General features: G+C 32.4%; 5 protein-coding genes across 6 annotated transcripts; 2 read left to right on the top strand and 3 right to left on the bottom strand.

Moving 5' to 3' along the window:
- Positions 1-3,224: 3,224 nt before the first annotated feature.
- LOC108845911 (sec-independent protein translocase protein TATB, chloroplastic) lies at positions 3,225-4,845 on the bottom strand. 2 transcript variants are annotated; one of them, XM_018619110.2, is made up of 6 exons: positions 4,581-4,845; positions 4,361-4,485; positions 4,095-4,154; positions 3,857-4,013; positions 3,572-3,718; positions 3,225-3,475 (listed from the first exon to the last, which is right to left on the bottom strand). In XM_018619110.2, exons 1-6 carry the CDS (start codon positions 4,783-4,785, stop codon positions 3,429-3,431), a joined length of 741 nt encoding a protein of 246 aa, XP_018474612.1. In that variant the 5' UTR covers positions 4,786-4,845; the 3' UTR covers positions 3,225-3,428. The 2 variants fall into 2 exon arrangements, with proteins under 2 accessions (XP_018474612.1, XP_018474613.1); XM_018619111.2 differs by having other exon boundaries at positions 3,572-3,715.
- Positions 4,846-7,718: 2,873 nt separating this feature from the next.
- Positions 7,719-12,204, bottom strand: LOC130503482 (cytokinin hydroxylase-like). Its single transcript, XM_056998093.1, has 4 exons — positions 11,841-12,204; positions 11,399-11,628; positions 10,563-11,156; positions 7,719-8,270 (listed from the first exon to the last, which is right to left on the bottom strand). Exons 1-4 carry the CDS (start codon positions 12,142-12,144, stop codon positions 7,845-7,847), a joined length of 1,554 nt encoding a protein of 517 aa, XP_056854073.1. The 5' UTR covers positions 12,145-12,204; the 3' UTR covers positions 7,719-7,844.
- Positions 12,205-18,886: 6,682 nt separating this feature from the next.
- LOC130494406 (uncharacterized protein C683.02c-like) lies at positions 18,887-20,721 on the top strand. Its single transcript, XM_056998094.1, is given in 7 exon segments — positions 18,887-19,288; positions 19,290-19,475; positions 19,562-19,594; positions 19,596-19,707; positions 19,944-20,035; positions 20,117-20,210; positions 20,363-20,721. Coding segments are annotated over 7 exon segments (813 nt in total). The 5' UTR covers positions 18,887-19,180; the 3' UTR covers positions 20,551-20,721.
- Positions 20,722-21,235: 514 nt separating this feature from the next.
- On the top strand, positions 21,236-22,570 carry LOC108844518 (actin-depolymerizing factor 12-like). The gene is made up of 3 exons (XM_018617783.2): positions 21,236-21,387; positions 21,620-21,879; positions 22,184-22,570. The coding sequence occupies exons 1-3, from the start codon at positions 21,385-21,387 to the stop codon at positions 22,332-22,334; spliced, it is 414 nt and encodes a 137-aa protein (XP_018473285.1). The 5' UTR covers positions 21,236-21,384; the 3' UTR covers positions 22,335-22,570.
- Positions 22,571-23,374: 804 nt separating this feature from the next.
- Positions 23,375-25,754, bottom strand: LOC108844516 (low-temperature-induced 65 kDa protein). The gene is made up of 5 exons (XM_056998092.1): positions 25,618-25,754; positions 25,372-25,545; positions 24,783-25,286; positions 23,648-24,700; positions 23,375-23,565 (listed from the first exon to the last, which is right to left on the bottom strand). Exons 1-5 carry the CDS (start codon positions 25,691-25,693, stop codon positions 23,510-23,512), a joined length of 1,863 nt encoding a protein of 620 aa, XP_056854072.1. The 5' UTR covers positions 25,694-25,754; the 3' UTR covers positions 23,375-23,509.
- Between the last annotated feature and the right edge of the window lie 710 nt (positions 25,755-26,464).

The following is a 26,464-nucleotide window of genomic DNA, read 5'->3' as shown; positions in this document are numbered from 1 at the left end:
TTATGTTAACAGTAATTTTTATTAAGTATATATATTTATACTAATATTACTCAAAGGGATATTTAACATCATGCATTTTTATCTCTTTTATTTGACTCCATTTTTAAGATGATGTAGTTTGACTAGTATAATTTCTGAAATCCTATTATATTTTAACTTATTAATTATATTTAATATTTTCATATATTTATATTACTCCCTTTATTTCAAAAATGTATGTTTTGAAGTTTTCAAAAATATTAAGAAAACATTGCAAAGTTTGACTATCAATTTTTTTTTGTGATTAACCATTTCTCACAATTTTTATCCAATCAAAATTAAATGAACACAATTGATTTCATCACAATTTATAATTTTCTTAAAATTTTTGTATAAGTTTGTGAAACCTGAAAATAAATATTGTAAAAATATTTTTTTTCCTTTTTCCTTTTATTATTTTTCCAATTTTACTTAAAACTTGTGTATTCTTTAATTAAATGATTTGTTATTACAAAATTATAATTTTGTCTATTCTCTTTATCCTTAAAGGGGCAGAGGAGAAGGACTCTGAACTCTATGATAGCCTTTGAACTCCATGATACTGATGTGGGAGTAGAGGTGTCAAAATGAATAAACCAACTCATATCCATATTAACCCATCCTCTTATGGATTATGGATAAACGGTTTTAATTAGTTGACTCACTATTACATTATCAATATTTCAAATCAATTAAAACAGGCAAATAATTATGTAAATTTTCAAATAAAAATATCATTAACAATGTCTACAATATGATTATACAAATTTAAATGTGAAAAATTAAAACTAATAAAATTATAAAACATAAAATAAAACAGAGTATCTTCATTAAATTATGTTTCAAGTCTTTGCGGAATGGGATCTCTTTTGTTTTTTAACTTGCGATGGTAGAAACATTTTTTTTTTGATAAAACGATGGTAGAAACATTCCAACACTTTACAAATAGAGTAATGGTTAATCCATAGCCACACAGTCCAATTCACCTGCAAAACCCAGAAAGAGCACAATGACTTTAAGTAACAGAGTAAAACCATCTATAGGAATGTTAAGAAGAAGCAAGGGAAGATCAATGATATTGACGTTCCTAAGAAACTAAAGTAAACCATTGTCGAAGTTATTGAGTATTGACTACTAGAGCTTGCAGGGCCGTCTTTTAGCACGTGCAAGTGAAGCGGTCGAACAGGGTCCAAAATTTTAGAGGGTTCATATATTTTTTTTTTACTAATAGTTATAAATTTAAAATCATATTTTTATAAAATCAGAATGACTATTTTAATTTAGTTTTCGTATTTATAACCAATAAATATAAACTACAATCTTTTTTTTATATAACCAACTAAAAATGCAATAAATTAGGAAGTAATTATTATTTATATCAATATATATTATGGAAAGTAATAAATAGTTGGTGTGTGTTAGAATATTCAGTGGTAGTATTAAAAGTCAATATTCTAATTGATTATGTTTAGGAAACAATTATCAATTAGTGACTATAAATACGGAGAACAAAATATATTTTCTTCACCATTTTTAATTAAAAATAGCAAACACGAAGAAAATAAAGCTAGCTTGACAAGAAAAAAGAGTGACTTGTTCAATCAAGAGTATATAGCTTACTATTCCGATTTTTTTACTTTATTATATTTATAGATTATGATTTCTGATCGTGAATATAATCAACGTAAAAAACTGAAAAGTTAGAAAATGATCAAATTTGATGATTTGATCGATGATTTTACATTAAAATGCTAAATAATCAAATTTAGTGATTTGATCAATGATTTTGCATTAATAACAAAAAAATTAGTGTTATTTAGATTATAAATAATTAAATTAATTAGTGTTATTTAGATTAAAAATAATTAAATTAATGTATTTATTTTATATTATAATGGTATTTTGTAAAAAAAAACAAAATTATTTCAGATTATTAAAAGAGGTCTTATTTTCTTTTTTGAACAGGATCTCTGAAAAGTTTGAGACGGCCGTGAACTTGTCTCTTAAGCTTTGTTTGACGGATAACTCCAAGAACTGAACTTAATCACATGACAATATGATATTGTAGTATATAGAGCAGAGATGTAACCGAAGATCTAACAAGAACACTTAGTGTATAACCTAAACGAAGAGATCAGACATTAGCCAGACCGCAAATCATAATACTTTAAATACCAGAGAAACAAAACCAATACTGAACTAAAATACACTTGTCACAAGATGAAAACAAAACCAATACTGAACTCAAATCATTACCAAAAGTCAGATTAGTCACACAAAGCAGAGTAACATATAAGACCAAAACTCAAGTGGAGAAATAGCAATAACCTTTGCTATCACTCTCTAGCACACATAAGAACTTAAAAGCTTGAGAATTCTCTTTGCTCTCACTCTCTAGCACACATAAGAACTTCAATAAAATCTAAGCAAGTCTCGTAAGTATTTCTCCAAGACTCCAACCAAACTAAAGTCCAAAAGCTACAAATCTCTGATTCACTTTGCAAGAGCAGCTACAAAAACGAGAGCCGAGATATAAGAGTCAAGTGTAATGTATCTGTGTAATGGTCAAACTCCGACAAAGTTAGTCATCACACGTTTCTAAAAATACCAATCAAAACCAAACACAGAATCAACCTAAAACCATAAGAATGACCAAACGAAAACACCCAAATCATGAATGTTATTTAAATCCTATCAAAATCAAAAGAATGATTTGCCATTTTAGGAAAGATCTTACATCGTGAATAAATTATTACTTCAGGTGGGAAGGAAAGTTCTTACATCGTGAATAAATCCTATTATATATTTTCAGAAGAAAAAAAAACCCCTCTAATTTGCCATTTTTAATATCAGCATAATAAAACTTTCATTTTGCCTTGTCACATTGTTTTTCATTTCGTTAGACTTCTTAATTTATTTTGAACCAAGTTCTTGTTTCAACCTCTTCAAAACCTTCTTCAAACAATTGTGATATCATTGGCTCAACCTTGACAATTTAAATGTCATGATCTTACCAGAAGAAAAAAATGATAGAAAAATAGGCTAGAGGGAGAGATATTTTTTATTCTCTTTTACAGAGTAAAACTTGTCATGAACTTTCTCTTTGTTTTAGATGCTAAGTTGATAAAAAGAAAAAGAAATTGAACCCGTTTTAGAGGTCATTATTGGATTAAGACAATCCACCATTTTTTCTCTGTTTATAGAAATGGAAGCAAAGCAAATGAAACATTGACATAAGATTAATGTTCTAAAATCATATAAATTTGTAATATTAAGGTCTTTTTCCCTATTAACCATCTTTAGTCAATCATTCAAGATAGGACGATAATTAACTAACAACCCCCATTTATAAACATTAACTAGGAAACGAATAGAACATAAATACACATGAGTCAAATTTTTGGTGCCTTTCAATCTTGCCTTGAAGGAGATGCAGACATGGTCTCTCTCAATGTAACTACAACAACACAGTGGTTACTGGCCATCAGCAGTTTTGAAGAATGCTTTTAAGTAATTAGAAGAAGATATGAGAGAGTTCTGATGACATGCTAACCTTCAGGCTCTGGTGGTTGCAGCGGTTCTTGAGTCCGAGTTTGATCCTCTGTTTGGCTTTTACCAGGAGACGAAGCTTTGAGCTGCTCTTCAGTGATCTTGAGGTAATCTTCAGTTGTGTAAGCTTTTGGTGATTGAGCATCATCTGCTTATTTCAAAAAAAAAATCACCTTCACTAAAAATCCATTCATGAATATTAATATGGAAAACAATAACAGTGGTTACAGATTAGCCAATGCATGAAACAAACGAATCAAACCACTTATAGTAAAGTTAGACCACTCACTGGGCTCACTTGTAGTCACAGAATCTTCACTGCTACTAACTAATGTTGGAGGAGGGCGAGCACTGTTCATTCTGCTCTGGTTGTAGACATCTGGTGTTGAGATTTCATCGAGGCCAATTTCACGCTCAAGGGTGCTTTTGAAATCTCTTGAAACATCCTATAGAATCAACCAACGTAAGCAACTATTTATTTTCCTTAAAGAGTTTTCTTGAGATGAAAAAGAAAAAAAAAAACAAACCTGTAGCTCTCTAATGGTGGGCTGAAATGTACGCAGTGTTGTCCCAAGAGTTCTAGCTACCTGTACGGATCATAGCAAATAAAGGTAATTTACATAAAGACTTCCACAGAGGTTCAAACTCAACTTAGCCAAAAGCCAAGTAGAAACTATACTTCAAAGATCAATAAACAAAACTCAAACACACTCTTAAAAGAAACTATTCACAAGTAGCATAGAAACTATATACTATGCAAGGCCTTTAGGACCAAAGACTAACAAAGACTAACCTCTGCAAGGCCTTTAGGACCAAAGACTAACAAAGCGACAACACCAATAACCAAAGCCTCGGGTGCTCCAACGCCAAACAAAGACGCACGAATCACCAAACCATTTTTAAATCTTCTCTCCTTCTCTGCACAACAAAACCACCCAATTACACAAAAATGAACAGATTCTTACAAAATAGAAAAGGAATCAACTTTGTGACGAGATGGAGAAATTCGACACCTGGGTTTGAAGATTTCGGGGAGATGGAGATGCCCATATGCTTTAAACCAATGTAGGGAGAGAAACGAGACGAGCCCGAGAGAGAAACCCATGAGGAGAGGTTAAAGCTCGAAGCTTTATAGGAAGATCGTAGAGGAGGGAAGGAGAGAAGGTGAGATTGTGCAATCGTTAGTGAAGAAGAAGAAGCTATAATCTGAAAGGCCATGGCACTGGCCACTGGGCAGCTTCGCAACTGTATTATAGTTTTCGTGTGTAGCTTCGAGTTTGAGCCAATCAATCTAGCGCTGGGCATTTGGCTCAAACAAAAATAAACCGAATGGATCGAACCGAGTTTTCGGTTTTCGGGTTCACATCCGGTTAACCTGAGAAGCAATTGGGAAAAATTAAAAATTAATTTGGTTGATTCTTCGGTTCGGCAGGTAGAATGGTTCTGGCCGTTTCAAATATTTTTTTATATAAAATAATACATTAATTAATTTTATAAGTAGTAATAAATATAACATTATTATAAATTAATATTAATTAAAATTTTAGTGTAAAACGAAAAATAAATCTTTGTGCTATTTTTATTCTATGTTATACTAAAATATAAATACTATATAAATTAAACATGACAATAATATAAATTGATATGTTAATATATTTTATTAAAATAAATAAATAAATATCATTCATCACAAAAACAGATTAAAATTCTTATACTATGTAATATTTTTATATGAAAAAATAAAATTGTTAACATATATTAAAATTTTATATCTACAACTATATTTTTTTTTTAAACTCAAAACAATATATCATCTAAAATTATTATATAAAAAAATATAATAGTATATAACTAACAATTATTTCATTTGTTATTTACAAAATATGCTATTAGAAAACTTTAAAATTTTTAATAAAAATAATGACAAATCAGTTTTAATAATTGATTATTATAACATTTGTTGGGAAAATATAAAACAAAATCTCACCAATAAAATCATTTTAATAAATAATGCATTAATTTAGTAACAAAAACTTCAAAAGTCATATACTCTTTCAAATTCAAAATAGTTGTGGCAATTATCCAGCTTTCTCTTGACCAAATATAAAATTTTGAAAATAAATATTTTAAACTAAAAATGATGATTTTTCAAGATTTATAAAAGATTAAATCACATACTAAAGTATAATTTTCTGAAATGTAACATGAAAAACAAATTATGCAGTAAAAACAAAATAGTGTAATATTTGAGAAATTATAGAACATTATGTTCGATGCATGAACACATATGTTCGATCCATTATTATGTTTGTTCCAAAAAAATATATTTTTATTAATAATTGATAGAACATAAATTGTCCACCACAAAAAAAAAAGATTAACAACAATAATAGAAATGAAAACGAAAACAAACCAAACTCAAATACGGTAGAACCTCTATAAATTAATAATATTGGAACTTTTGAAATTTTATTAATTTTATAAAATGATTAACTTACAGAAAAAAAAATATTTAGATTTTTTATTTTAAGATATATTTATTCTAAATAAGAAAATATTTGATTTAGTATATATACATTAAACGTTATTTTTGAAATTTGACATTTATATTAGTTTTATTATATGATTTGGGTATGTAATATATTTTGCATAGAATTAAATGTGGTTTTAGATATAAAATTACTAAATTTTATCAAAAATATATTAAGTATTAAGAAAATATAAAGATAATTTCATTGTGAATATAAAATAAACAATATAGTCATATGTTCTTACTTATATAAAATTTGTACATATATAAATTATTAATTTATAATTTTAATGGGACAATATATATATTCACATATAATTTTTTAAAAATATTATATTATTATTGTATCAATTTGTGTCAATTTTGAGCTAATCCAAGTTAGAATCAGTAAATTTTATTAATTTATAAAAAACTTTAGTTGATCGAATATCAATTTATATAAGTTCTATTGTACTATAAAGTATTATCTAAGAGACTATGTTTCTTCACTTCTTGATAGATCATATCTATATAGAGGTTACGATCACCTCATACTCAAATAATATATATCAATGGAGATGATCATGAATTGGTTATCCTGAATGGACAAGGGTTTAGAAACATTTATTTGGTCTAATCTAACCAGAGCTTCGAACTGTCTGGTTAACGCAATAGCCCAGCAAATATCTGATATATCTGTACTTAACTATGAAGATGAGTCCTAAGAGCATCCACAACCCAGGTTTTTAGAGGGTATTTAGAGGTGGAGGGAGCCACAATTGGGAGAAGACCAAGGCAAATCGTCCCCAAACAAGAGATTTTGGCTATGGGTTTTTGGTCACTGTTCGTGGGTCCCATGACACATGGCGACCCACGATTGGTGCGATTTTATTTTTTTATTTTTTTATTTATTTTAGTTAAAAAAAAAAAAAAATTAAAAACCCAAATTGGGGTTTCAGCGTTGATGGTGCTCTAAGAACTTTCAGCTTAAGAAAATTATTGATCCATCGAGACTCATCCCAAACTCATTTACTTTCGTACTTTACTCTACGGTAGTTCTTAATTTTTTTCTGTGTTTTACTGTTGTGTTTTTAGTAATTTTTTTTACTGTTTTGTAGTTATATTTTACTTAGCTTTTACTTATTTTTTCTTTTAATTGGATAACTAGATTATGACCCACTCTTTCAAAAGGAGGATTTATTTTTTGTTTAATTTTTATGAAAATTAAATTTTGTAGTTGAATTTTTTGGTAACTATATTTGTATTTAATATTAATTTAGTTTAATAAATTATCTCTTAACTAAATTAAGGACATAACATTTATCCGATCATTTAATCTATAGATTCGGTTCACAAAAAAAAAAATCTACGGATCCCATCTTGAAGACTCTCAAGCTGCTCCATGAAGTTTGCATACTCTCATTGTCGAAATTTGATGATGAAAGTTTGTTGCTTGTGGTTTGTTTATTATCGTTTTTAGTATGGTCTGAATGTTTTGTGTAATCACTTGTCCATTGATTCATTGGTTCAACCACAAACCGAGTTGATTGTCATCTCCACCCTCTTCCATTCAATCCATCAAGCTATTAATGTTGAGTCCGTGTGATAAAAAAGGTCATTAATTATCTGATTCAATGGTACTCAAAGTATCAATATCAAAACACATGTGTACAGTATTAAAAAGTCAAGAACTTAAAAAGCACAATTTTTTTCCAAAAAAAAAAACTTAGAAAGCCCAAAAAACTTTAATTTGTGCGTTATTGCAAATTTAAAGTGGTCGTACAATTAAAGGCAAACCGTAACCTGGTCTAAGAGAGAGCATATACTTCGGCGAATGGCGATAGCCGGGAGAAACCGAGATCTCAAACCGTGACAAAACCAACGACAAGACAATCTTGTACTCCATGGTGGTCAGGTTCCGACCAATACACATTCTCCCTCCGAATCCAAACGGCATAAAACCCATCTTGTTTTTACAACCACCGTGCAAACTGCCGTCGAATCTCTCCGGCCTAAACTCGTTGACGTCGTCTCCCCACAACTCTGGGTCGTGGTGCATCGCCACCACGTCAATCCAAATGTTCGAACCGTTTGGAATTACTCTGCCGTTCACCTCAATGTCTTTCCGGGCTTGCCGTTGTGCGTTTGGCGCCGGCGGATATAGCCGGAGAACTTCGTTCATCACCCAACTCATCTGCATAAATAATAGGAAGTTTTATTCGTTAGTATATAGTATTCAACATGTAAGTGAATTCATCAACTAAATGTGATAATTAACTAAAATGTGATTATGACACCCGTGTCAGAACGTTTTATTCATGGATGACAAGTAGGGGAAATCGGCCAATTCATACATCAACAGAGGGTTGCGGTCCCGATCAGTACATATACTCGGACCATGTGCTAAAACATACATCAACACATCAAATATTCAAAATTCATACACCAACTAACAACATTTGGCTTTTACATACATTGACCAATTTCCTGTTAGTCAAAAATAACGGTCCGTTATATATCAATCAGAAATATTACGTGGCTTTTAATTTTTTAAATAATTAATAACTAATAAAAATAAATTTCTATGATAAAGGAGGAGGGGGATGATTCGAACCCGGGTCTAGACTATAATTCATCGCTCCATTAACTACTGCGACACACACAATTTATTGATTACATTCTATATTTGTTTCTATTTATATCAATGAAGATATCATGAATATTTCTATCTTCTTCTCTTGTCTCTCATCATACAAACAAAACAAAATAATCTAAAAGCAATTCCTTCAAATAACAGTTTATAAGTTTTTGTCACCAAAAAATAAAAAAAATTAGAATGATTTTTTTCAATTTTTCCAATTTTAAAGCATTTTCGAATTAAAAAATCAAATCAAAAATTGGAAAAATGAAAAGAAATTGTAAATAAATTATTATTAAATTATTATAAAAAATTTTAATTTTAAAAATACAGTTAAAAATTATTTTAATATTTATTATTTATTTAAAGAATTATTTATGATTATATATGCATATAAATAAAGGAGTAGAATGGTCTTTTGTCTTTTTAATATAATAATTTTTGTTCATTTTTTCTCTTAAAGACTTTTTGACAAAACCTTAGGAATGTTATTTGAAAGAATTGCTTTTTGATTATTTAGGTTTGTTTGGATAATGAAAGACAATAGAAGTAGATGGAAATATTCATGAAATGTTCATTAGAACAAATAAGAAACAATAGGGAATATAAAAAATAAACTGCATTTGGCACGGTTGTTAAAGTTCCAATGAAATATTGTCTAGTCCCTGGTTCGAATCTCCCCAGCCCCCCCACCTCCTTTATGGAAATTATTTTTTATTAGTTATTAATTATTTAAAATAAATAATTCTTTTAAAAATAATCCTTTATTTATATGCATATATAATCCTTTATTTTAATTTTTAATTATATTTTTAAAAAATATTTTTTTATAATAATTTTACAATTTCTTTTCATATTTTCCTATTTTTAAAATGTTTTTTAATTCGTAAATGCTTTCAAAATTGGAAAATTTGAAAAAATTATTATAAATTTTTTTTTTGTGACAAAAACTTAAAAAAATATTATATGAAGGAATTGCTTTTAGATTATTTTGTTTTGTTTGTATAATGAGAGACAAGAGAAGAAGATAGAAATATTCATGATATCTGCATTGATATAAATAGAAAGAAATATAGAATGTAATCAATAAACTGTGTGTCGCAGTGGTTAATGGTTCAATGAATTATATTCTAGGCCCGGGTTCGAATCTCCTCCCCTCCTCCTTTATCATATAAATTTATTTTTATTAGTTATTAATTATTTAAAAAATTAAAAACCACGTAATATTTCCGATTGATATATAACGGACCGTTATTTTTGACTAACAAGAAATTGGTCAATGTATGTAAAAGCCGAATGTTGTTAGTTGGTGTATGAATTTTGAATATTTGATGTATTGATGTATGTTTTAGCACAGGGTCCGAGTATATGTACTGATCGGGACCGCAACCCTCTGTTGATGTATGAATTGGCCGATTTCCCATGACAAGTAGTATATTCATTAATATGGATCGATACTGTCATGTGGCTTGGGATTTAGTACAAGCTGAGGTGGCATGTCAGTTCATCCGTTGACTAGTTTTGGATCTAGAGAGGCGACGCGCCTCTATGCACTACTAGTATTTGATTTGTGTGACCCTTGACCTTGACCATGACCATGACCATGACCATGATCACATAAATCAGACTTTAAATTGTATATTAACTAGACTTAAATTTTAGTTTTTGTGTGATCCTTAGTTAACCTCATTTAAGTACTATGTATTAGGCTACATAATATGATTGTCGTGCATTAAATAGTGTGAACATGCCAAATTGAGCACATGTGAACGCGTTCGAATATAGATGTGATCTAGTGTTTAGCATGCATATAATTTATCCACGTGGAGTACTTTTTTGGTTACGTACCTTCTTTAGTCCGGCAAGTTTGTTATAGTCAATCTCGGAATCTCCAATGACTTGTCTTATCTCGTCTCTAAGCGTGTCTTGCCACTCGGGATGAATCGCAAGAAGCATGAACGTCCACGTTAGCGCTAAAGCCGTTGTCTCGTGGCCAGCGAAGAAGAATGTTTTGCATTCATCTACAAGTTCCGTCGCCGTAAACTTTCCTTTATCGGCTTTAAGCAACATTCCTAGAAGATCATGTTGGTCATCTCCTTCGACCAAAGATCTCTTCCGTTCATTTATGATCGACAAAAGGAGACCATCGATCTCTTTGCCTAACTCTCTAGCTTTGAGGGTTTGCTTGTATGCCAAAATGTTGCTAAACGGCACCCCTACGTAGCGATTTGAGTTGAAGAGAGCGAATTGCACGGCTCTTAGGTTTTTGAGGACTTGAGCTCCGTTTTCCCCCTTGACTCCGAAGCTTGTCTTAGCAATGATCTCACCGGCTGTTCCTATGATCTCGTTCTCCATGTCGAATTCAGGATTGCCTGAGTTTATCTGTATGGCCCATCGGTCCAACATGTTGGAGATTGATTCCACCATCATACTTGTCATAGCCTATTAAAACGGTCATTTAAAAGTAATGAGAAAAGGAGAAACATTTTACTACTAGTCTTTGATTTGAACAAGTCTTTTCAACACCATAAGACCATGAAATTTCTGTCATGGAAAAACTGTGGCTCATGCTTTTAGAACATGACTATAAAGTCTAACTTGTTGAACTAGATTAGTCACACCCTGATAATTTTCTATCTTTTGGACTCTACCATGTTAAACAACTTGCAGATTTCTAATCATACCTTAAGATTAATAGGGGCAAATGCAGGAGTAATGATGTGGCGATGTCGTGTCCAAACATCACCTTCGACCATAACCAAACCTGTACCAAACATTGGCTCTCTGTCTTTCTTGAAAACATTTGGCTTTCCCCAACTCTTCCCCAATACACCTTTCGACATTACACTCAAGAATTCAGGATCAGCCACGTACACAAACGGCTCTATGCCTAGCCAGTACACAAACACTTTCCCTGCATTACATAACAAAACCAATAATCTATGTTAAAATTTACACATTGTAATCCAAAAACGTTAGTAACTACTAGACCGATTATTGAATTGTTGTTTCACATAACGGCTTAAATCGTCACAAATGATATCTAAGAGTGATATTAAATATATTTAAAACTATGGTACAAAATTTAGGAACTTAAATATGAGAAGTGAGAGTTATATTATATACCGTATTGTTGTTGCCAAAGAGCAAAATGTGGAAGTGCGGTGGAATGTATGTCATGGTTGATTATGGTGGACGATTTGCTTTCGACCATTACCATGGCCGTTTTTAACTTCTTCATGTCACTAAGATTTCCTAATGGAAAACTAGGAGGTGGACCGGAAAATCCGTTTTCTCTAAGTTTCTTTTGAGCTCGAACCGGCAATATCCAGCAACGCAGAAGGAGCTTCAAGAACATAAGGCTAAAAACTAGGACCAAAACATTGATGAACATGTACCCGAATCGAGACATGACAAGCAATTGATCCATCTCGTATATCTCTCCAAATATGTGGGAATAGATATATGCGTTAAGTGTTTCTTTGGTGCAGTATTGGCAGTTGTATATAGAATATTTGCAGATGAAACATGAGAATCAACCAAATGAGGTTATTTATAGATGTTTTTTAGGTTCGGGTGTAGAAGAATGTCAGACTTGGACCAAGTAAAGTCTCCTTTCTCTCTCTCTCTTTTAATTTATTATATTTGTTGAATTTTATTTTATGTTGTTTCATAACGTTTCTTGACCATTTTCTGGTCAAACATTATCAGCATTTAGCATTCCTTATTCCTTTTTCGCTATAGTCTTGTAGAGTTTCTCCGGCTGCTTTTTTGAATAACTGAAAGTGATCTGAATGTATGGATGTTGTATTTTAGTCTTAAAAGGTAAAAACTTAAAGCACAACACCGTGCCCTTTTTTTGTCAACAAAAACATATATTTGCTTTTCCTTTTGGTTGATAAATTACGCAGTTGACCAACGAAAAAAGGAATGAATTACTTAGGTTATAGATCCCTAGGTTATAAGTGGTAACTGCGTTTTAAATAAAACGCTCCAATTTTTCATTAGTAACACCTTTGTCATTTTAGTATTCTAGTGTTCTATAAAACGCTCCAATAAATGTGTGTTCGGTTGTTCAAAAGAAAAAAAAAAGAAGAAGTATTCTAGTGTTCTATATGTTTTGTTCTTTTTCATTTCTTCTGATTTATGCTTTGATTTTTCTTTATCTCACATAAATAGAAAAGATAACTACATTGATTTTTCAAAAATAATATGTTTAGGACCATAACATTTTTTTACTTTAACACTATTAATTGATTTTTAAAATAATATATTTCACCTTAAAGTGAAATTTTCCTTTAAAAGCAATTGTATTTTATATTCCATCAAACTTCAGTATTCATTCTTTCCTCTTCGTTCTTTTTATAGAGTTTTCCTCTATTAAAGTTTTATTTTACCAAGTAATTTTTTTCTAGTTTAAAATTATGATTAATAATCTGGATTATTATCATCAAACAATTAATATCAGCAGCCTATTAGACTAAACATCATGTTTTAAAATAAAAAAATAGATTATGGTAACTACGTTTAATGCGTTGATGAAGAAATATATGATATTATACAGTTAAACCTCTATAAATTAAAATGTTGTGATTACACCAAAACTATAATTTTATTAATTTATAAATATATTAATTTTATCGAGATAATAATTGAACTAAAAATTTAATTTGAGATTACAAAATTATATTATTTTATAGAGATTTTTAGTGTATTTTTTTTTGATCGAAAGAGATTTTTAGTGTATATTAATTTATAGATTATTAATTTAAAGAGGTTATACTGTATTATACATTTGGAACATATGTAAAAAAAATAACTTACCGTATTCACATGTTTTAGTACGACATAATAACACCAGATCGTTTAAAATAAAGAAATAAATGGGATTGATGATATTTCAAAGTGAACAAAGAAATAAACAACTCTAAAATAAATGATAACAAATTATCCTTTTTTTGTCACAGAAGATAACAAATTATCTTAGTTATGTTTGTATAAGGTTATATAGTTTACGTTATTATAATAGTATAATTTTTTTTAAACTATGTTCTCTCACTATCAAAAATTTGTTAGCTTTTGTAATAAACCAAATCAAATTCAAAAATATCATTTTATAATTTATCACTTTTACCACATACTAATCCAGCGAGGTTTTACTGTATCTGACCAGAAACTTCTTCGTTTTACAAAAATGTCAACCATAATCTTTTTAGTTAAATTAAAAAGAAAAGTTTTAAGATGTTGAATTAAGATTTATAAAGTCGGTTAGTGAAAAGAAGAATACTAGGTTTCTAGGTCCAATCTAGTTCCTAGCACGATGTAAAAAAATTACGCGTATAAACACAATCAAGTGAGATTGATCATGAGAAATCGTCTGCCTTTGGACCCAATATGTGAGATCCATCATTTTCATCACCTAATTGCTAATTGTGAAAGTGACAAAAAAAATTCAAATGCTCTAACAGTTTAATGTGAAACCCTTAGGCTCCAATCGTAGGCCAATATGAGACAATCCATCAATTTCTATATTTATTTTAGAAATCACGTCTATCAACATAATATTTAAGCCACGTAACACTGAAATATTTGAATTGAAAACGTAGGGGGTCTTTATCAGAGCAAAACACAGCTTCATCTTTTGTCTTTTTCCATTTTCGGAGTTTTAAGTATTTTAAGAGAGGCACATGTGCGCTATATAGTAAGCAGAAAAAATATTAATTACGGAAGTTACTAACATAATATATTTCAAATATTATAAATATAAGTTCGAGTAGAGAGCAATAGTCAAACGTTTCGCGTATGAACTCGGAACAATTTTTATACTCACACGCGTAAAGCTGATACGACTTGTGCGATGAACACAAGATCTGACAATATGAAAAGGTCTTCTTTAAACGGCCTCTTATTGTTTTCTAACCAACAAACAACAATATTTATGTGTTACAGAAAGAAAACAACAAACAACAATATTTATGTGTTACAGAAAAAAAAACAACAAAACAATATTCTATATTTTTTTTTTCTTGGTAAAATGTTAACATTATACTAATTTTAATTTTTCACATTGTTCTTGCCAACTTATTAAAATAAAACAATAGAAAAGGAAGAAATAGAAGAAAAAAAGACTTAGAGAACTTCAAGGAGGCCGATAGGTGGAAAATTAGAATTGAAGTAAGAACGGCTTGGAAGATGACCTTGTTGGAAGAGACAACATCTGATCCCCAAGCAGTCGGTCCAGAGATAGGTGAAGGATGAACATTGGGGAGGATACTGAAGTGATGATGCGCGCATTTCTTTCCTTCCAAATGACAGAGATGATGGATTGGAACAGTATCAGTACTCAAAAATTATTTATTCTATCTTTTTCTTTGTTCATATCGTAAATTACGTGCGAATAGTAATATAACCAGTACTGAAAAACTAGTATCAACAATCATTTGTAAGGCTTGTCAGTTCTGATGAAGTATATGTGTTTACATGAGAAAATAATTATTTTAAAAAATCATATCATCAGTATTTATTATTTTCCTACATAAATTATTTATTGTAGGAATTCTTTTGAAACAAACTACGTGTTTAAAAAGGTTTCAAAAAAAAAACTACGTGTGAATAGTAACATAATCAATACTGAAAAACTAGCATCATCAATCATTTGCCAGGCTTGTCAGTTTTGATAAAGTATATGCGTAATTATTTAAGAAAATCATATCATCAGTATTTACTATTTCCTACAAAATTATATATTTTGGGAGTTTTTTGAAACAGTTTATTTTTGAGAAATTCTCTAGATAACTTTATGTCATTCCCATAATATATTTTGAATAATAAATAGAAAAAAAAAATATATATATATATATTAATATTTGATCAAAATCCCTGAATATTTTTGATCTTTTGAAGAGTTCAATGATAACCAATCTTGCTTGTTTTATAAAATAATAAGAAAGATATTATCGGAAATATTAATTTATAGTTTTTTATTTTGTGAATATATTTTTAATTTGTGTACTAGTTAGTTAATACCGTACATGATTTTAGTATAGCTTATAAAAATATTATACGTCATCTTTCCAAGTTAAATATAAAACTATACATAAATAATCGAAATTGTATAGCTATTTTAAATAGCGATTAAACGTCGTATATGCTAGTGTTAGAGCACTGTCAGTCTAACACTTCATTTGGGTAGTTAACGGCCAGCGATCAATTTCAATCGGCGACAATCATGTGACATAAATTGTCGTTATATTTAGATTCTAACAGTAGAAATATCATGTGAATGGAACCACTTGTAGTTGTAATTTGTTTGAGTTTCTTGAGGCGTGTTTTATGTTTATGGGTCCACCAGCCTTCGATTCCATGCATTCACTGTTTCTTCATTTAAGATTGAACCGCGTAGATTGATCCATCCGAGTGAGTTTAAGCATCGTCCATTTTTGTCCCCGCTAGAGTTATGCCATAGAGGTATACACCACAATTCATCACACCATTTTGAGACACAAATCTCGTTAGAGTATAGTGAAAACTTATCTTGAATTATTTTTATTTATATTCTTTTTCTCTTAGAAAGGGTTTATTTTATTTATACTCTTTGTACGAAGCTTTGACTATTTTTATTTTAAAATGAAACTTCTTTTAAACAAGTTTATTTTTTCTTTCAAACAAGTTTAAGCACTTTCAAACAAGTTAATTATCAATATTTGACATTTTGCAAAGCATCATTTTCAAAATGCAATCGTATTCATTATCCTATTTTATAACATTGTTGTGCTCAAATAGAATTTAATAATCCTAATTTTGGAAACTTCTCTCAATTTATTCAACTACTTCTATCAGTTTCACATACTTTTGGTTATATGATAATTAGCAATATTATAAACCGGTTTAGGTCCTTGACGCAGCAGATATAATCACCACACCCCGTTGAAATTTCTCTAGTTATGCTAGTTATGTATTCGGAAAATAGTTTTATAAGATTGCTTTTAAAATGATACAACAACTAACGAAAATATCAGCATTCATGTATAAAATATAAATTAAAATTAGAACTTTAATATATGTCAAAAAATACAGATATAAAGTAATTCAGACATATCACTCCCCATATATATATATATATATATATATATATATATATATATATACATGTTTGGAATCATGTGATCGTTTTATTCACACGTGAAAAGTATTTCCTTATAGACAGCAGAAACAGTTAAAGAAAAGGACTTATATGTATTTTACTATTCAATATATATATATATAGTTTTTAGAAAACTAATTTTTGTACTCTTTCTATTTTGAAATATCTCTCTACATTATTCAGTAAAATAGCTTACAATAAAGAAGTGGAAATATCAAAACATAAAGAATAAATGGACCAGATAGGGTGGTGTATTTTGAAAAGAAAAAAAAGAAGATAGGTGTGGTGTATGTGATAAATTGATCACTGCAACACATATATTAAAAAGAACATAAGAAACACATAAAAACCAAAACGATTAAGTTTGGAATTGCATCACGCGTTATAAATAACCCCAAATTTCAGAGTTCGGTGCATGTTCACTACTCAGAGAGAATCTAGAGTTCCCGATTTAATTCTCTTCTTTTTTTTTTTGCTAAATGTTATTTAATTCTCTTCAAATTCGGATACAAGTCAAACTCTATAAGCTACAATAAAAGCACACATATATACCCCATCTTTACTTATATTATATTCATATGTTCCGTTCCCGAACCATAACCAAAGTTAAATATATGTTGTATCTTGTCTCCTTCTACGTTTGCCCACGTGCGTCACGTTACCTAAAGGAGTTTTTATTCTATACAACGGATATATGTAGATCGTTTAATTTAATTTCGACATGTTACATTAGAAATGTGCCATATTAATAATCTCTATCTACACTTTAAAGCTATATATGACAAGGCTCCCAAAATCTAAACATGCGCAATACTTTTTGGTCAAATTGATTATGTTTGATAAACTGGGGTTATACACTTTTTTCTGTAACAGAGAACTGGGGTTATACATGCATGCATGAATCAGTTAGATCATAGTAAATTGATGTAAGTCTATAGGGAAAATAAGAGATTTATTTCCCTTCACGAAGAAAAAATATTTATACAAGTATGCAAAATCTAGTTTCAATAAAAACATGCTAGAAATAATAGAGCAAATTATATTATATTTCGTCACTTTATTTCTTTATTTCAGTATTCTTTTCTAAGGAGTTGGTGAAATGATTAAATTTCAACTTTTAAAGTGGGTAAGCGTAGGAACTGATAGTACCTTGAAAGTAAATGATCGTATTGTTTCTTGGTAAAAACTTTCTCGGTCATCATGAGCTATGTAGAGTTTAGGGAGTGATTGGTAAGTGATCTTAGTGCTTTTCACAGCTCTTTTTCTTTTACGGTCATTTTAATTTACCAATCATGTTTTTAGCAATTAATTTAAAGCTACAGTCAAAAAGATAAAATAAAAAATATACTCACTCCGTTTCAAAATATATGATGTTTTAGAGAGTTTTTTGATGTTTCGAAATAGTTGATGTTTTGATATTTTTATATTATTTTTAGTTTATAGAAAACTGTGTGACCAATAATGTTTAGTACTTATTTTAAGGATTGGCTGAATTAGTTTTGATTTATATTTTTAATGTTACTTTTTAGGAAAGAGTGTATACCTTAATTATTGTGCATACAACCAAAACATCAAATATATTGAAACAGAGGGAATATTATTTTACCAATTTTCTTACGTCGTTCACATGGATGTGAATCCTCCAATTTGGTGCATAGAGTCTATATGAGTCTTTAATATTGCTGACAAAAAAAAAAAAAAAAATTGTTAAAGCTTTATATTTAGTGTTTTGAAAATAATTATTAATATAAATCTACAACAACATATATCCACATAAATTTACAGCCTATATTTTAAAACAAAAAACTACAGTTTCTATTAGTAAACCTAGCTCAAAACTTTCGGCGAGCTTTATTTACAACAAAACGAACAACACATAATCACCAAAAATATTGTCTCACATTGGCTATCTTGCTCCTATATTCCCTCCTTCACTCCAACAACAACAACACACTAATGTCAAATAGCAGATAAACTCATGGAATGTTCATATTCAACCTTACGTAGTAGGGTTAGTACTCGTCGACCGTTTACATTAGAAAAATAGCAATATTTAATTTGGTGTCAAGAAACGCAAATGAAAAATCTGAAAGGCCTAAAGATTTTCTTCTTTTATGTGTAAGAAACATTTGGACCTATTTATGATTGGGCCGAATAAAGCCCAGCCCGTTCTAAACAACACAACGTTGTTTCCCCTAGTAATAATAAGAGCTTCTCTTTGACCAGCTCGGCTCCTGTCTTTCTTCCTCTTCACCGACTCTATCGCCGCCGCGTATTGAAACAAATCGTCTCTCTCTCTCTCTCTCTCTTTCCGTACTCGACAATGGTGAGCCAAAGACAAAGACTTGCGCGTAAGAGGTACAAGGAAGCTCACCCGGAGCAGTTTCCAAAACCAGAGCCAACGCCTCCAAAGGATCCAACCAAGAAGAAGAAAAAAGAAGAGCTTGTTCAAGAAAAAGAAACCTAGCTCTTCCTCCACGGACAGAAGAAGCTCCTCCTCCACGAGGCATCCTCTCCGTGTCCCTGGTATGAAACCTGGGGAAGGCTGTTATATCTGCAAGTCCAAAACTCATATCGCTAAGCTCTGCCCCGAGAAGTCTGAGTGGGAGAAAAACAAGGTTTTGCTTCCTTCCTTCCTTCCTCTCTTCTTGGGGATTGAAAGATGAGACACTTTTTTATGGTTTTTGGTCTGTTTCTGTGTTAGATATGCTTGCAATGCAGAAGGCGAGGGCATAGTCTTAAAAAACTGTCCGGACAAGAGCGATGAGAGCAGCTTCGAGAAGAAGCTGTGTTACAACTGTGGAGATACTGGCCATTCACTTTCTCATTGTCCTAATCCTTTGGTAGATGGTACGTCACTGTCTTGTCTGTATATCTTGTCTGATTAGCTATAATCATGTTGTTTATAGATAACAATGTTCAAAAAATCGCCAGACTGCTTTATATATAGGATTGTTGATTTAGTCCCTAGACCGATTTTTAGAACATTGCTTAACATTTGTCTTTAATGTTTTCGTTGTGATTGTAGTATGTTCATCTGTGACTTAGATTATATTTTTGATATTATTGTTTTGATATATTTGTAGGAGGGACGAAGTTTGCAAGTTGTTTCATATGCAAGGGACAAGGGCACATAAGTAAGAACTGCCCTCAAAACAAGCATGGAGTCTACCCCATGGTACGTTTCTTTAACCAGAATGAGTTTCTTCTATTTTTTTAGCAATATGATTTAACTTGATAGGGTTTTCTTTTTTTGTAGGGTGGGTGTTGTAAAGTGTGTGGTAGTGTGGCTCATCTCGTCAAAGACTGCCCTGATAAACTCGAGAGAGACTCTGCTCCAGCTAAGAGACCAAGTAACATTTCCTTTTTAATTCTCACCTTTTCAATTCATGATCATCCTAGTCCAGTGGTTTCTCTTTCTTTTGAAACTGCATGTCAAGTGATTCGTTACAGTTTCTTTATTTCATATAAAGACCGTAACTTTGTCCCTTGCATGAAACGACAGGGTTCGATGCTACACCAAGAGGCAAACTCACTAAGTTCAGTGGGGACGATCTTGAGGACGATTTCTATGAAGAGCCTAAAAGCAGCAAGAATATGAAGACCTCTGATGCTACTGCAACTGATGATTTTGATCAAAGGAGCATCCCGGAAAAGAAACAAGGTCCAAAGGTTGTCAATTTCTTTGGATGAGACAAGAGGATCTAAAGGGTCTTGTCAGTTTTGTAGGAAATATCAGAATTTTTGTTGTTCTCTATCTGCCTCTAGAGTTTGTGCAAGGACAATTTGCTATTTATGTCGTGTAACGGAACCACAATGCTACATCTGTTTCAGATAATCTCTACAAACCAAGCAAACCTCAAATTGTTTTGTCAATCAAATGCTAGACACATTCATTCAAATTCGTTGGTGACTAGAACTGAAAAAAATGAACAAAACAAAACACATTCATTTGAAAAACTAACTAAATAAATAAATATATAAAATTTTGTTCAATTTGTTCTTAAGAATTGGAGATAAAAATATTTCTTCATAATTTTATTTTTTTATTTTTTTTTGTTCAAATTCTTCATAATTTTCTTAAACATGAGAAAATGAGAGGAATAAAGTAAAATTTATATGTCAATAATATAATTGGTATAAAATCTGAAGAACAATGACTTCATTATAAATGGTCACCAATTGAAGTTATAGTAGTGCTCAGTATGGATGGATAAAGAATGTAAATATGCTAAAATTAGCGTAGGAGAATTGTCCGATATGAAAGGATGGTTGGGCGATTTTGAAGGATGAGAGTTGAAAAAAATGTAGTCTGATGTTAAAAGAAGAGATGCATTAATGGTTGTCCGAGTTATTCTCCTTTGGCCTATTCAAATCAAATTAAGAATCTCTTCCCCAAAAAAATTCATTTCCCTTTTCTTGTTGTTCGTTTCACAAAAGAGGACAAAAACAAAACAAAACAAAACAAGAAGTCCCATCTCCCTAACCTCTTTGTTGTCTAAGGTTTACCTCCATCAACCAAACGCAATGGTACGCTCTCTCATTCTCTTTGTAGTGAAATTGTGTTATAGACGTTTGAACATTGTTTTTTGTTATGTCTCGGTTCACATATTATAACTGTTTCATTTCTCATATATAACCATAGAGATTGGCGTTAGAAACAATCGCAATCTTGAACAACGACTTATCCATGTACATTCATAGGGGTTATATAACTTTCTAGTTTCTACCTTAAAACTTATGTTTAACATGAACTAAAAAGGCGAACGCAGCGTCGGGAATGGCGGTGGTAGACGAATGTAAGCTCAAGTTTTTGGAGCTAAAAGCGAAAAGAAACTATAGGTTCATAATATTCAGGATAGATGGACAACAAGTGGTGGTCGAAAAACTTGGAAGTCCCGAGGAGAACTACGACGATTTCTCCAATTCTCTTCCGGCCAACGAGTGCCGCTATGCCGTCTATGACTTCGACTTCACCACTGTTGAGAATTGCCAGAAGAGCAAAATCTTCTTCATAGCATGGTAATACAAAACCCTCACCAAACATCATGCTATAATATATATAGTATATATATCTCATCAACAAACATGCATTATGCGGATTTGAACATACGTTGTGACACAACAAACAAATAGCATAAATCACTATAATACATGTCATGGTCGCACGTTCTGAAAACATAGAAAGGCTAAGGAATATGGATGATGCATGTATATTCCTAGGTCACCAGAAAAGAGCATAAGTCACTAGAATACATGTCATGGTCACATGTTATGAAACATATAATATAGATTGAGGAATATGGATGATGTATGTATATGGTAGGTCACCGGATTCTTCGAGTGTGAGGATGAAGATGGTGTATGCCAGCTCAAAGGACAGGTTCAAGAGAGAATTAGATGGTATTCAGGTGGAATTACAAGCCACGGATCCGAGTGAGATGAGTTTTGACATCATCAAAAGTCGTGCTCTCTAGATTCATATGTGCCTGATTTCTTATCATATATCCATAAGTGCTCCATCATCATTATTCAAAGAACTTCTCCATGTTGTGTAACTTTTGTTGGTTTCATTCTTTCTTCTTCCTCTTGGCTCTTTTTAATCTTTTTTTATTTGCATTTAAAGACGTGGGTTTTATACTCTGGCTTGGGATAAGCTGTAAAACCGTGTAGTTTATCGTGTAATTGCTGGCATAAAAAAATAAAACATATTACTTTTCCAATGCAGCAATATGTAAGCTCACTTAGAACATAATTATAACCATCACGATTTTTCTCGTTTGAATTCTTCTGAGTTTTACAGTGTAATTTTTTGTAGACACTACTTACATATATGTAACGATTCATAGAAAACGAAAGGTTATATTTTAATGAATTTTATTTACTTTTGTTTATTTTTGGCTAATTCTTTGAAATTTTACTTAGCATGCTATAGCATTTGTTTATACAACTTGAACAGTTTTCCCACCCCATGACACTGTATTGGTCTCAATCTTTTAAAAGGCAATAATAAGAATTTCCCTTCGGTGACTGTGTGACACTCCATAACGATAACTATAAGAACAAGGTCCACTAGCAGTCGAGTGAAATAAGTAACTGATGCATCAGAGATAATTTGAATATTCTAAATAATATACTAGTTTAGACATTGTAGATTTTACACTCAACATCGGCTTGACAATAATCAAATAAACCACGAACATGTTTGTCCCATGTGGTGCATAGCAAATAATAACCGTGGCAGTGAAAGACTATACGTCGACTTGACTAATTTTAACAATTTCCTTTATAGAGGGATCAAAAAGTAATATGGTTACTGGTTTAACGTAGACATTTCTCTTTTTCAATGCCTCTGTTCAATACGCTAACTTCGTCTTTTTGCTACGATCTTTCCAAATCCATTCCCATTAGTTTTGGAGGCTAACACCCTCTCCATACTTTTTCTGCATGTTCAACTACAATGCCCTAGAGCTTAGAGACGCTAGCTGGTAAAGGAATCATAAAACTTTTAACCGAAAGCAAATATTTTATTTTACACAGACAAGGATCACATCAAAATACATTAAAACCACAACAGACAAAGGAGGGTATCAAACAAGAAACATACATTAGACATTCAAAAGCAAAACATAAAATCTTAGTTCCCAGAATCTTAAAGTCCCCTCTGCCCCGGCAGAGCTCCACCAGAATCCGAAAACCCCGTAGTCCCTACAAAACATAAACAACCATAAAATAATAAATGCACCGAAGTCCTTAGTTAAACAATTAAACAAGGATGAGAAGTTTTTACCAACGGTGGAGCCAAGAGACTGTGCAGACTTGTCGTCCACGGAATCTGAAGTTTTCGGCTTCACTTCCTCTGTTGTACCATGGAACCAAGAAGTGACCCCTCCTTTAACCGACACACATTTTTCTTTTTCATCTAATAACTGGTCGGTAGGGATCTTCTCCACCGTCACTTCCATTTCCTTTACCATTGTCCTCTTCTTATCTCCTCCTCCGAGATGAAGTTTCTCAGCAATCACCTCCGACAAGGCTTTATCTTCTTCTCCAGGTCTCAGCTTCTCCGCCAAGTAATCTCTAGTCGACACACCTTTTTCTCCCACGTGCTGCTTCTCTTCCGCTCCACTTCCACTTCCCGAAAGCGGTAACTTCGTCATCACGCTGGATCCCGTCTCTTTGACCTTTCCGTAGACCGGAGTCAACTTCTCCGTTACAGTTCCCGCCACTTTCTGCCCGTATCCCGTGGCAGATCTCGGAGTTGTTTCATCTCCAAGTCCAACACGGCTCTGCTCTTGCCCACCGCTTTCTCCGGAGTAGCCGAGCTTCGACGCGACAGCGTTCTTGGCCGCTACAGCTTTGTCGGTTACATACGACGTCGCTGAACCTATCTTCTCTGTGTAGGAAGTGGGTTTAAACTCGTGCGTCTCCTTGAATTCATCTCTCTCTTTCGGACGAGAGAGCTCCGGCGAGAACTGATCGTGAGTCCCCGTCGGTAAGTAGTCTCTTCCCAACACATTCTCCACTTTCACATCGTCACTTCTCGTCGGCAGATGTTTCTCCAGTCCAGGTCCCGTCTCCTCGCTTCCCTTCGCCGTATCCTTCACACCAGACTCATGACTTCTCGCCGGAAACTCTTCCCCAAGCCCAGCTATTGATCCGCTGGTCAAAACCGTCTGCGAGTTCTTGTCCGTTCCAGAATCGTCCTCCCGACCAAACTCATGGCTTCTTGTCGGAATCTCTCTTTCAAAGTCTCTTCCTGATTTATGAACAGGAGACTCATCTCTCACTTTCATCTTACCCAGAGACTCAACAATCGCCGGTACTCCAGCTTCTCCACCTCCTATATCACACAAAACGTCACCGTTTCATAAACCTTTAGAAAAAAACAAGATCTCTGAGTTCCGTAATAACATGTTCTTTACCTCCATGAGTTGGATCAGTAACCTTGGTCTGATAATTAGACACACCACTAAGATAACTCGACCCTCCCCCTGGAGCAGCCGGATCTTCCTCCAACCCTCTAGGCCTTCCAATGTTGACTCTCCGTTGACCGCCGAGGTCCTCATCGTCACCGGGAGCAAACGTCCTCGTCACATCCTCTGTTGATGAAAGCAGAGAGGCAGGAGGAGGAGCGTGCATCGGCATCTGATGATCCTCTCTGCTCTCTTCTCTCTCCGACACGTCGAACACTCTGGGAGGATGAGATGGTACATCCGTTACGGGATGAAACGGTGCCTCGTGTCCGTAAGAGATATCTTGTAACGGCTCAGGTTCGACGGGTTTGGTGTAATCTGTTGTGACGACGGGGAACACCTTTGTCCCCGGTGGAATAATCTCTTCCGGTGCCGGAAGATTAGTTTCTCCGGGATGAGAAAGAGACTCAGGGTGTCCCGTTACGCCGCCTCTTACGGCGAATGACTCATACACTGTGCCATATAGAGATAAACCGTTAATGTCACGAAAAACATAACCGTTATTGTGTTTTGTTTACTAATGGAAAGGACAAAAAACCTGGTGCGCCGTGCACTTCTGGATCTGGCTCGTCGTATTCGTAGTCATCTTCTTCGTCCGCATCTTGATCGTGCTCATGACCATGTTTAGTGAGACTGTTCTTGATCTTCTTAGCCTTTTCTTTCACTTTCTTCAACACTTTAGTTGCTCCCTTCTCATGATTCTCTTCTTCCTCTGTATGCGAAGAGAAAACTGGTTTAGTAAACATTACTTGCTGGTTTAATGTGGTTATCGTTTTGTATTTACCTGGATGATGAATTCTGATTGGATCCTCTGCTTGATCATGACCATAAGGACGTGTCATCTGCGACTGCATATCCATTTTTTTCAGATCAACCTAACTCTTTCTCTGTGTATTTTGTTTTTTTCTTCTAAGGCATATCTCTGAGAAACCATGAAAAGGTTTTAAATAGAGGGAACTTGAGAGAGGAGGATGACATATGGCCCGAACCATCTCTCTTTGGCTAGTGGCTCTTCACTTCTGTAGGATACTGACACGTGCGATGTGTCCGTCCCGTCCTGCCACGTCTCAGTGCTTTACCCTCTACGTGGCTTATGTTGCCAAATAAATCTTTATCCTATAGAAGCATGTCGACGTTGCTTTCATTAAAAGTCGGTCTACGTTAATCATTTGCATATGCATTGTGTGATGTTTTAAATAATTTAAACGGCACGTCGTTCTTAGTTTAATATTGAAAGGCTGAAAACGGTGTGAAAACAGAGTCAAAACTTCTTTTTTGGGTGCAAATAACCGAGTCAAACATGTCAAACCAAACCAACATTTTTAATTTCGTTTCAGGTTTGGTTATAGATTCCATGATTCTTTTTCTTTTTAAAATTAGCTAAGTTACCGGTTCAATTTTCCAGTCGTATAATTTGGTTTATTTTAGTATCTTTTAACCAGAAAAGCTGATGTATACCATTTTGTAGACTAAATTTAAAATATAAATTGAAAATTAAAACTAGGGCAATTCTCTCAAATAACACCTTTTAAATTTTTGTCACAAAATAGCATTCAAAAAATAAAATAACCAAAATAACATATTTTTGTTTTGAAAATTTAATTTTTATTTTTCTTTATTTTTAAAAATTT

Source organism: Raphanus sativus, unplaced genomic scaffold (assembly GCF_000801105.2).
Source record: "Raphanus sativus cultivar WK10039 unplaced genomic scaffold, ASM80110v3 Scaffold0973, whole genome shotgun sequence".
In the NCBI taxonomy this organism is placed as follows: domain Eukaryota; kingdom Viridiplantae; phylum Streptophyta; class Magnoliopsida; order Brassicales; family Brassicaceae; genus Raphanus; species Raphanus sativus.
The sequence above is the reverse complement of the archived record's forward strand: the minus strand, read 5'-3'. Positions and strand labels throughout refer to the sequence as shown.

Excerpts from the sequence above, each read along its gene's own strand:
- LOC108845911 (XM_018619110.2), bottom strand. The coding sequence starts at position 4,785 with ATGGCCTTTCAGATTATAGCTTCTTCTTCTTCACTAACGATTGCACAA. Across the intron at positions 4,155-4,360 it reads GTCCTAAAGGCCTTGCAGAG|GTAGCTAGAACTCTTGGGAC; the intron begins GTTAGTCTTTGT and ends TGATCCGTACAG. Across the intron at positions 3,476-3,571 it reads GCAACCACCAGAGCCTGAAG|TTACATTGAGAGAGACCATG; the intron begins GTTAGCATGTCA and ends GTGTTGTTGTAG.
- LOC130503482 (XM_056998093.1), bottom strand. The coding sequence starts at position 12,144 with ATGGATCAATTGCTTGTCATGTCTCGATTCGGGTACATGTTCATCAAT. Across the intron at positions 11,629-11,840 it reads TCTTTGGCAACAACAATACG|GGAAAGTGTTTGTGTACTGG; the intron begins GTATATAATATA and ends TATGTAATGCAG. Across the intron at positions 8,271-10,562 it reads AACTTGCCGGACTAAAGAAG|ATGAGTTGGGTGATGAACGA; the intron begins GTACGTAACCAA and ends TTATTTATGCAG.
- LOC108844518 (XM_018617783.2), top strand. Across the intron at positions 21,880-22,183 it reads AAAATCTTCTTCATAGCATG|GTCACCGGATTCTTCGAGTG; the intron begins GTAATACAAAAC and ends TGTATATGGTAG.
- LOC108844516 (XM_056998092.1), bottom strand. The coding sequence starts at position 25,693 with ATGGATATGCAGTCGCAGATGACACGTCCTTATGGTCATGATCAAGCA. Across the intron at positions 25,287-25,371 it reads AGAAGTGCACGGCGCACCAG|TGTATGAGTCATTCGCCGTA; the intron begins GTTTTTTGTCCT and ends TATATGGCACAG. Across the intron at positions 23,566-23,647 it reads GTCTCTTGGCTCCACCGTTG|GGACTACGGGGTTTTCGGAT; the intron begins GTAAAAACTTCT and ends TATGTTTTGTAG.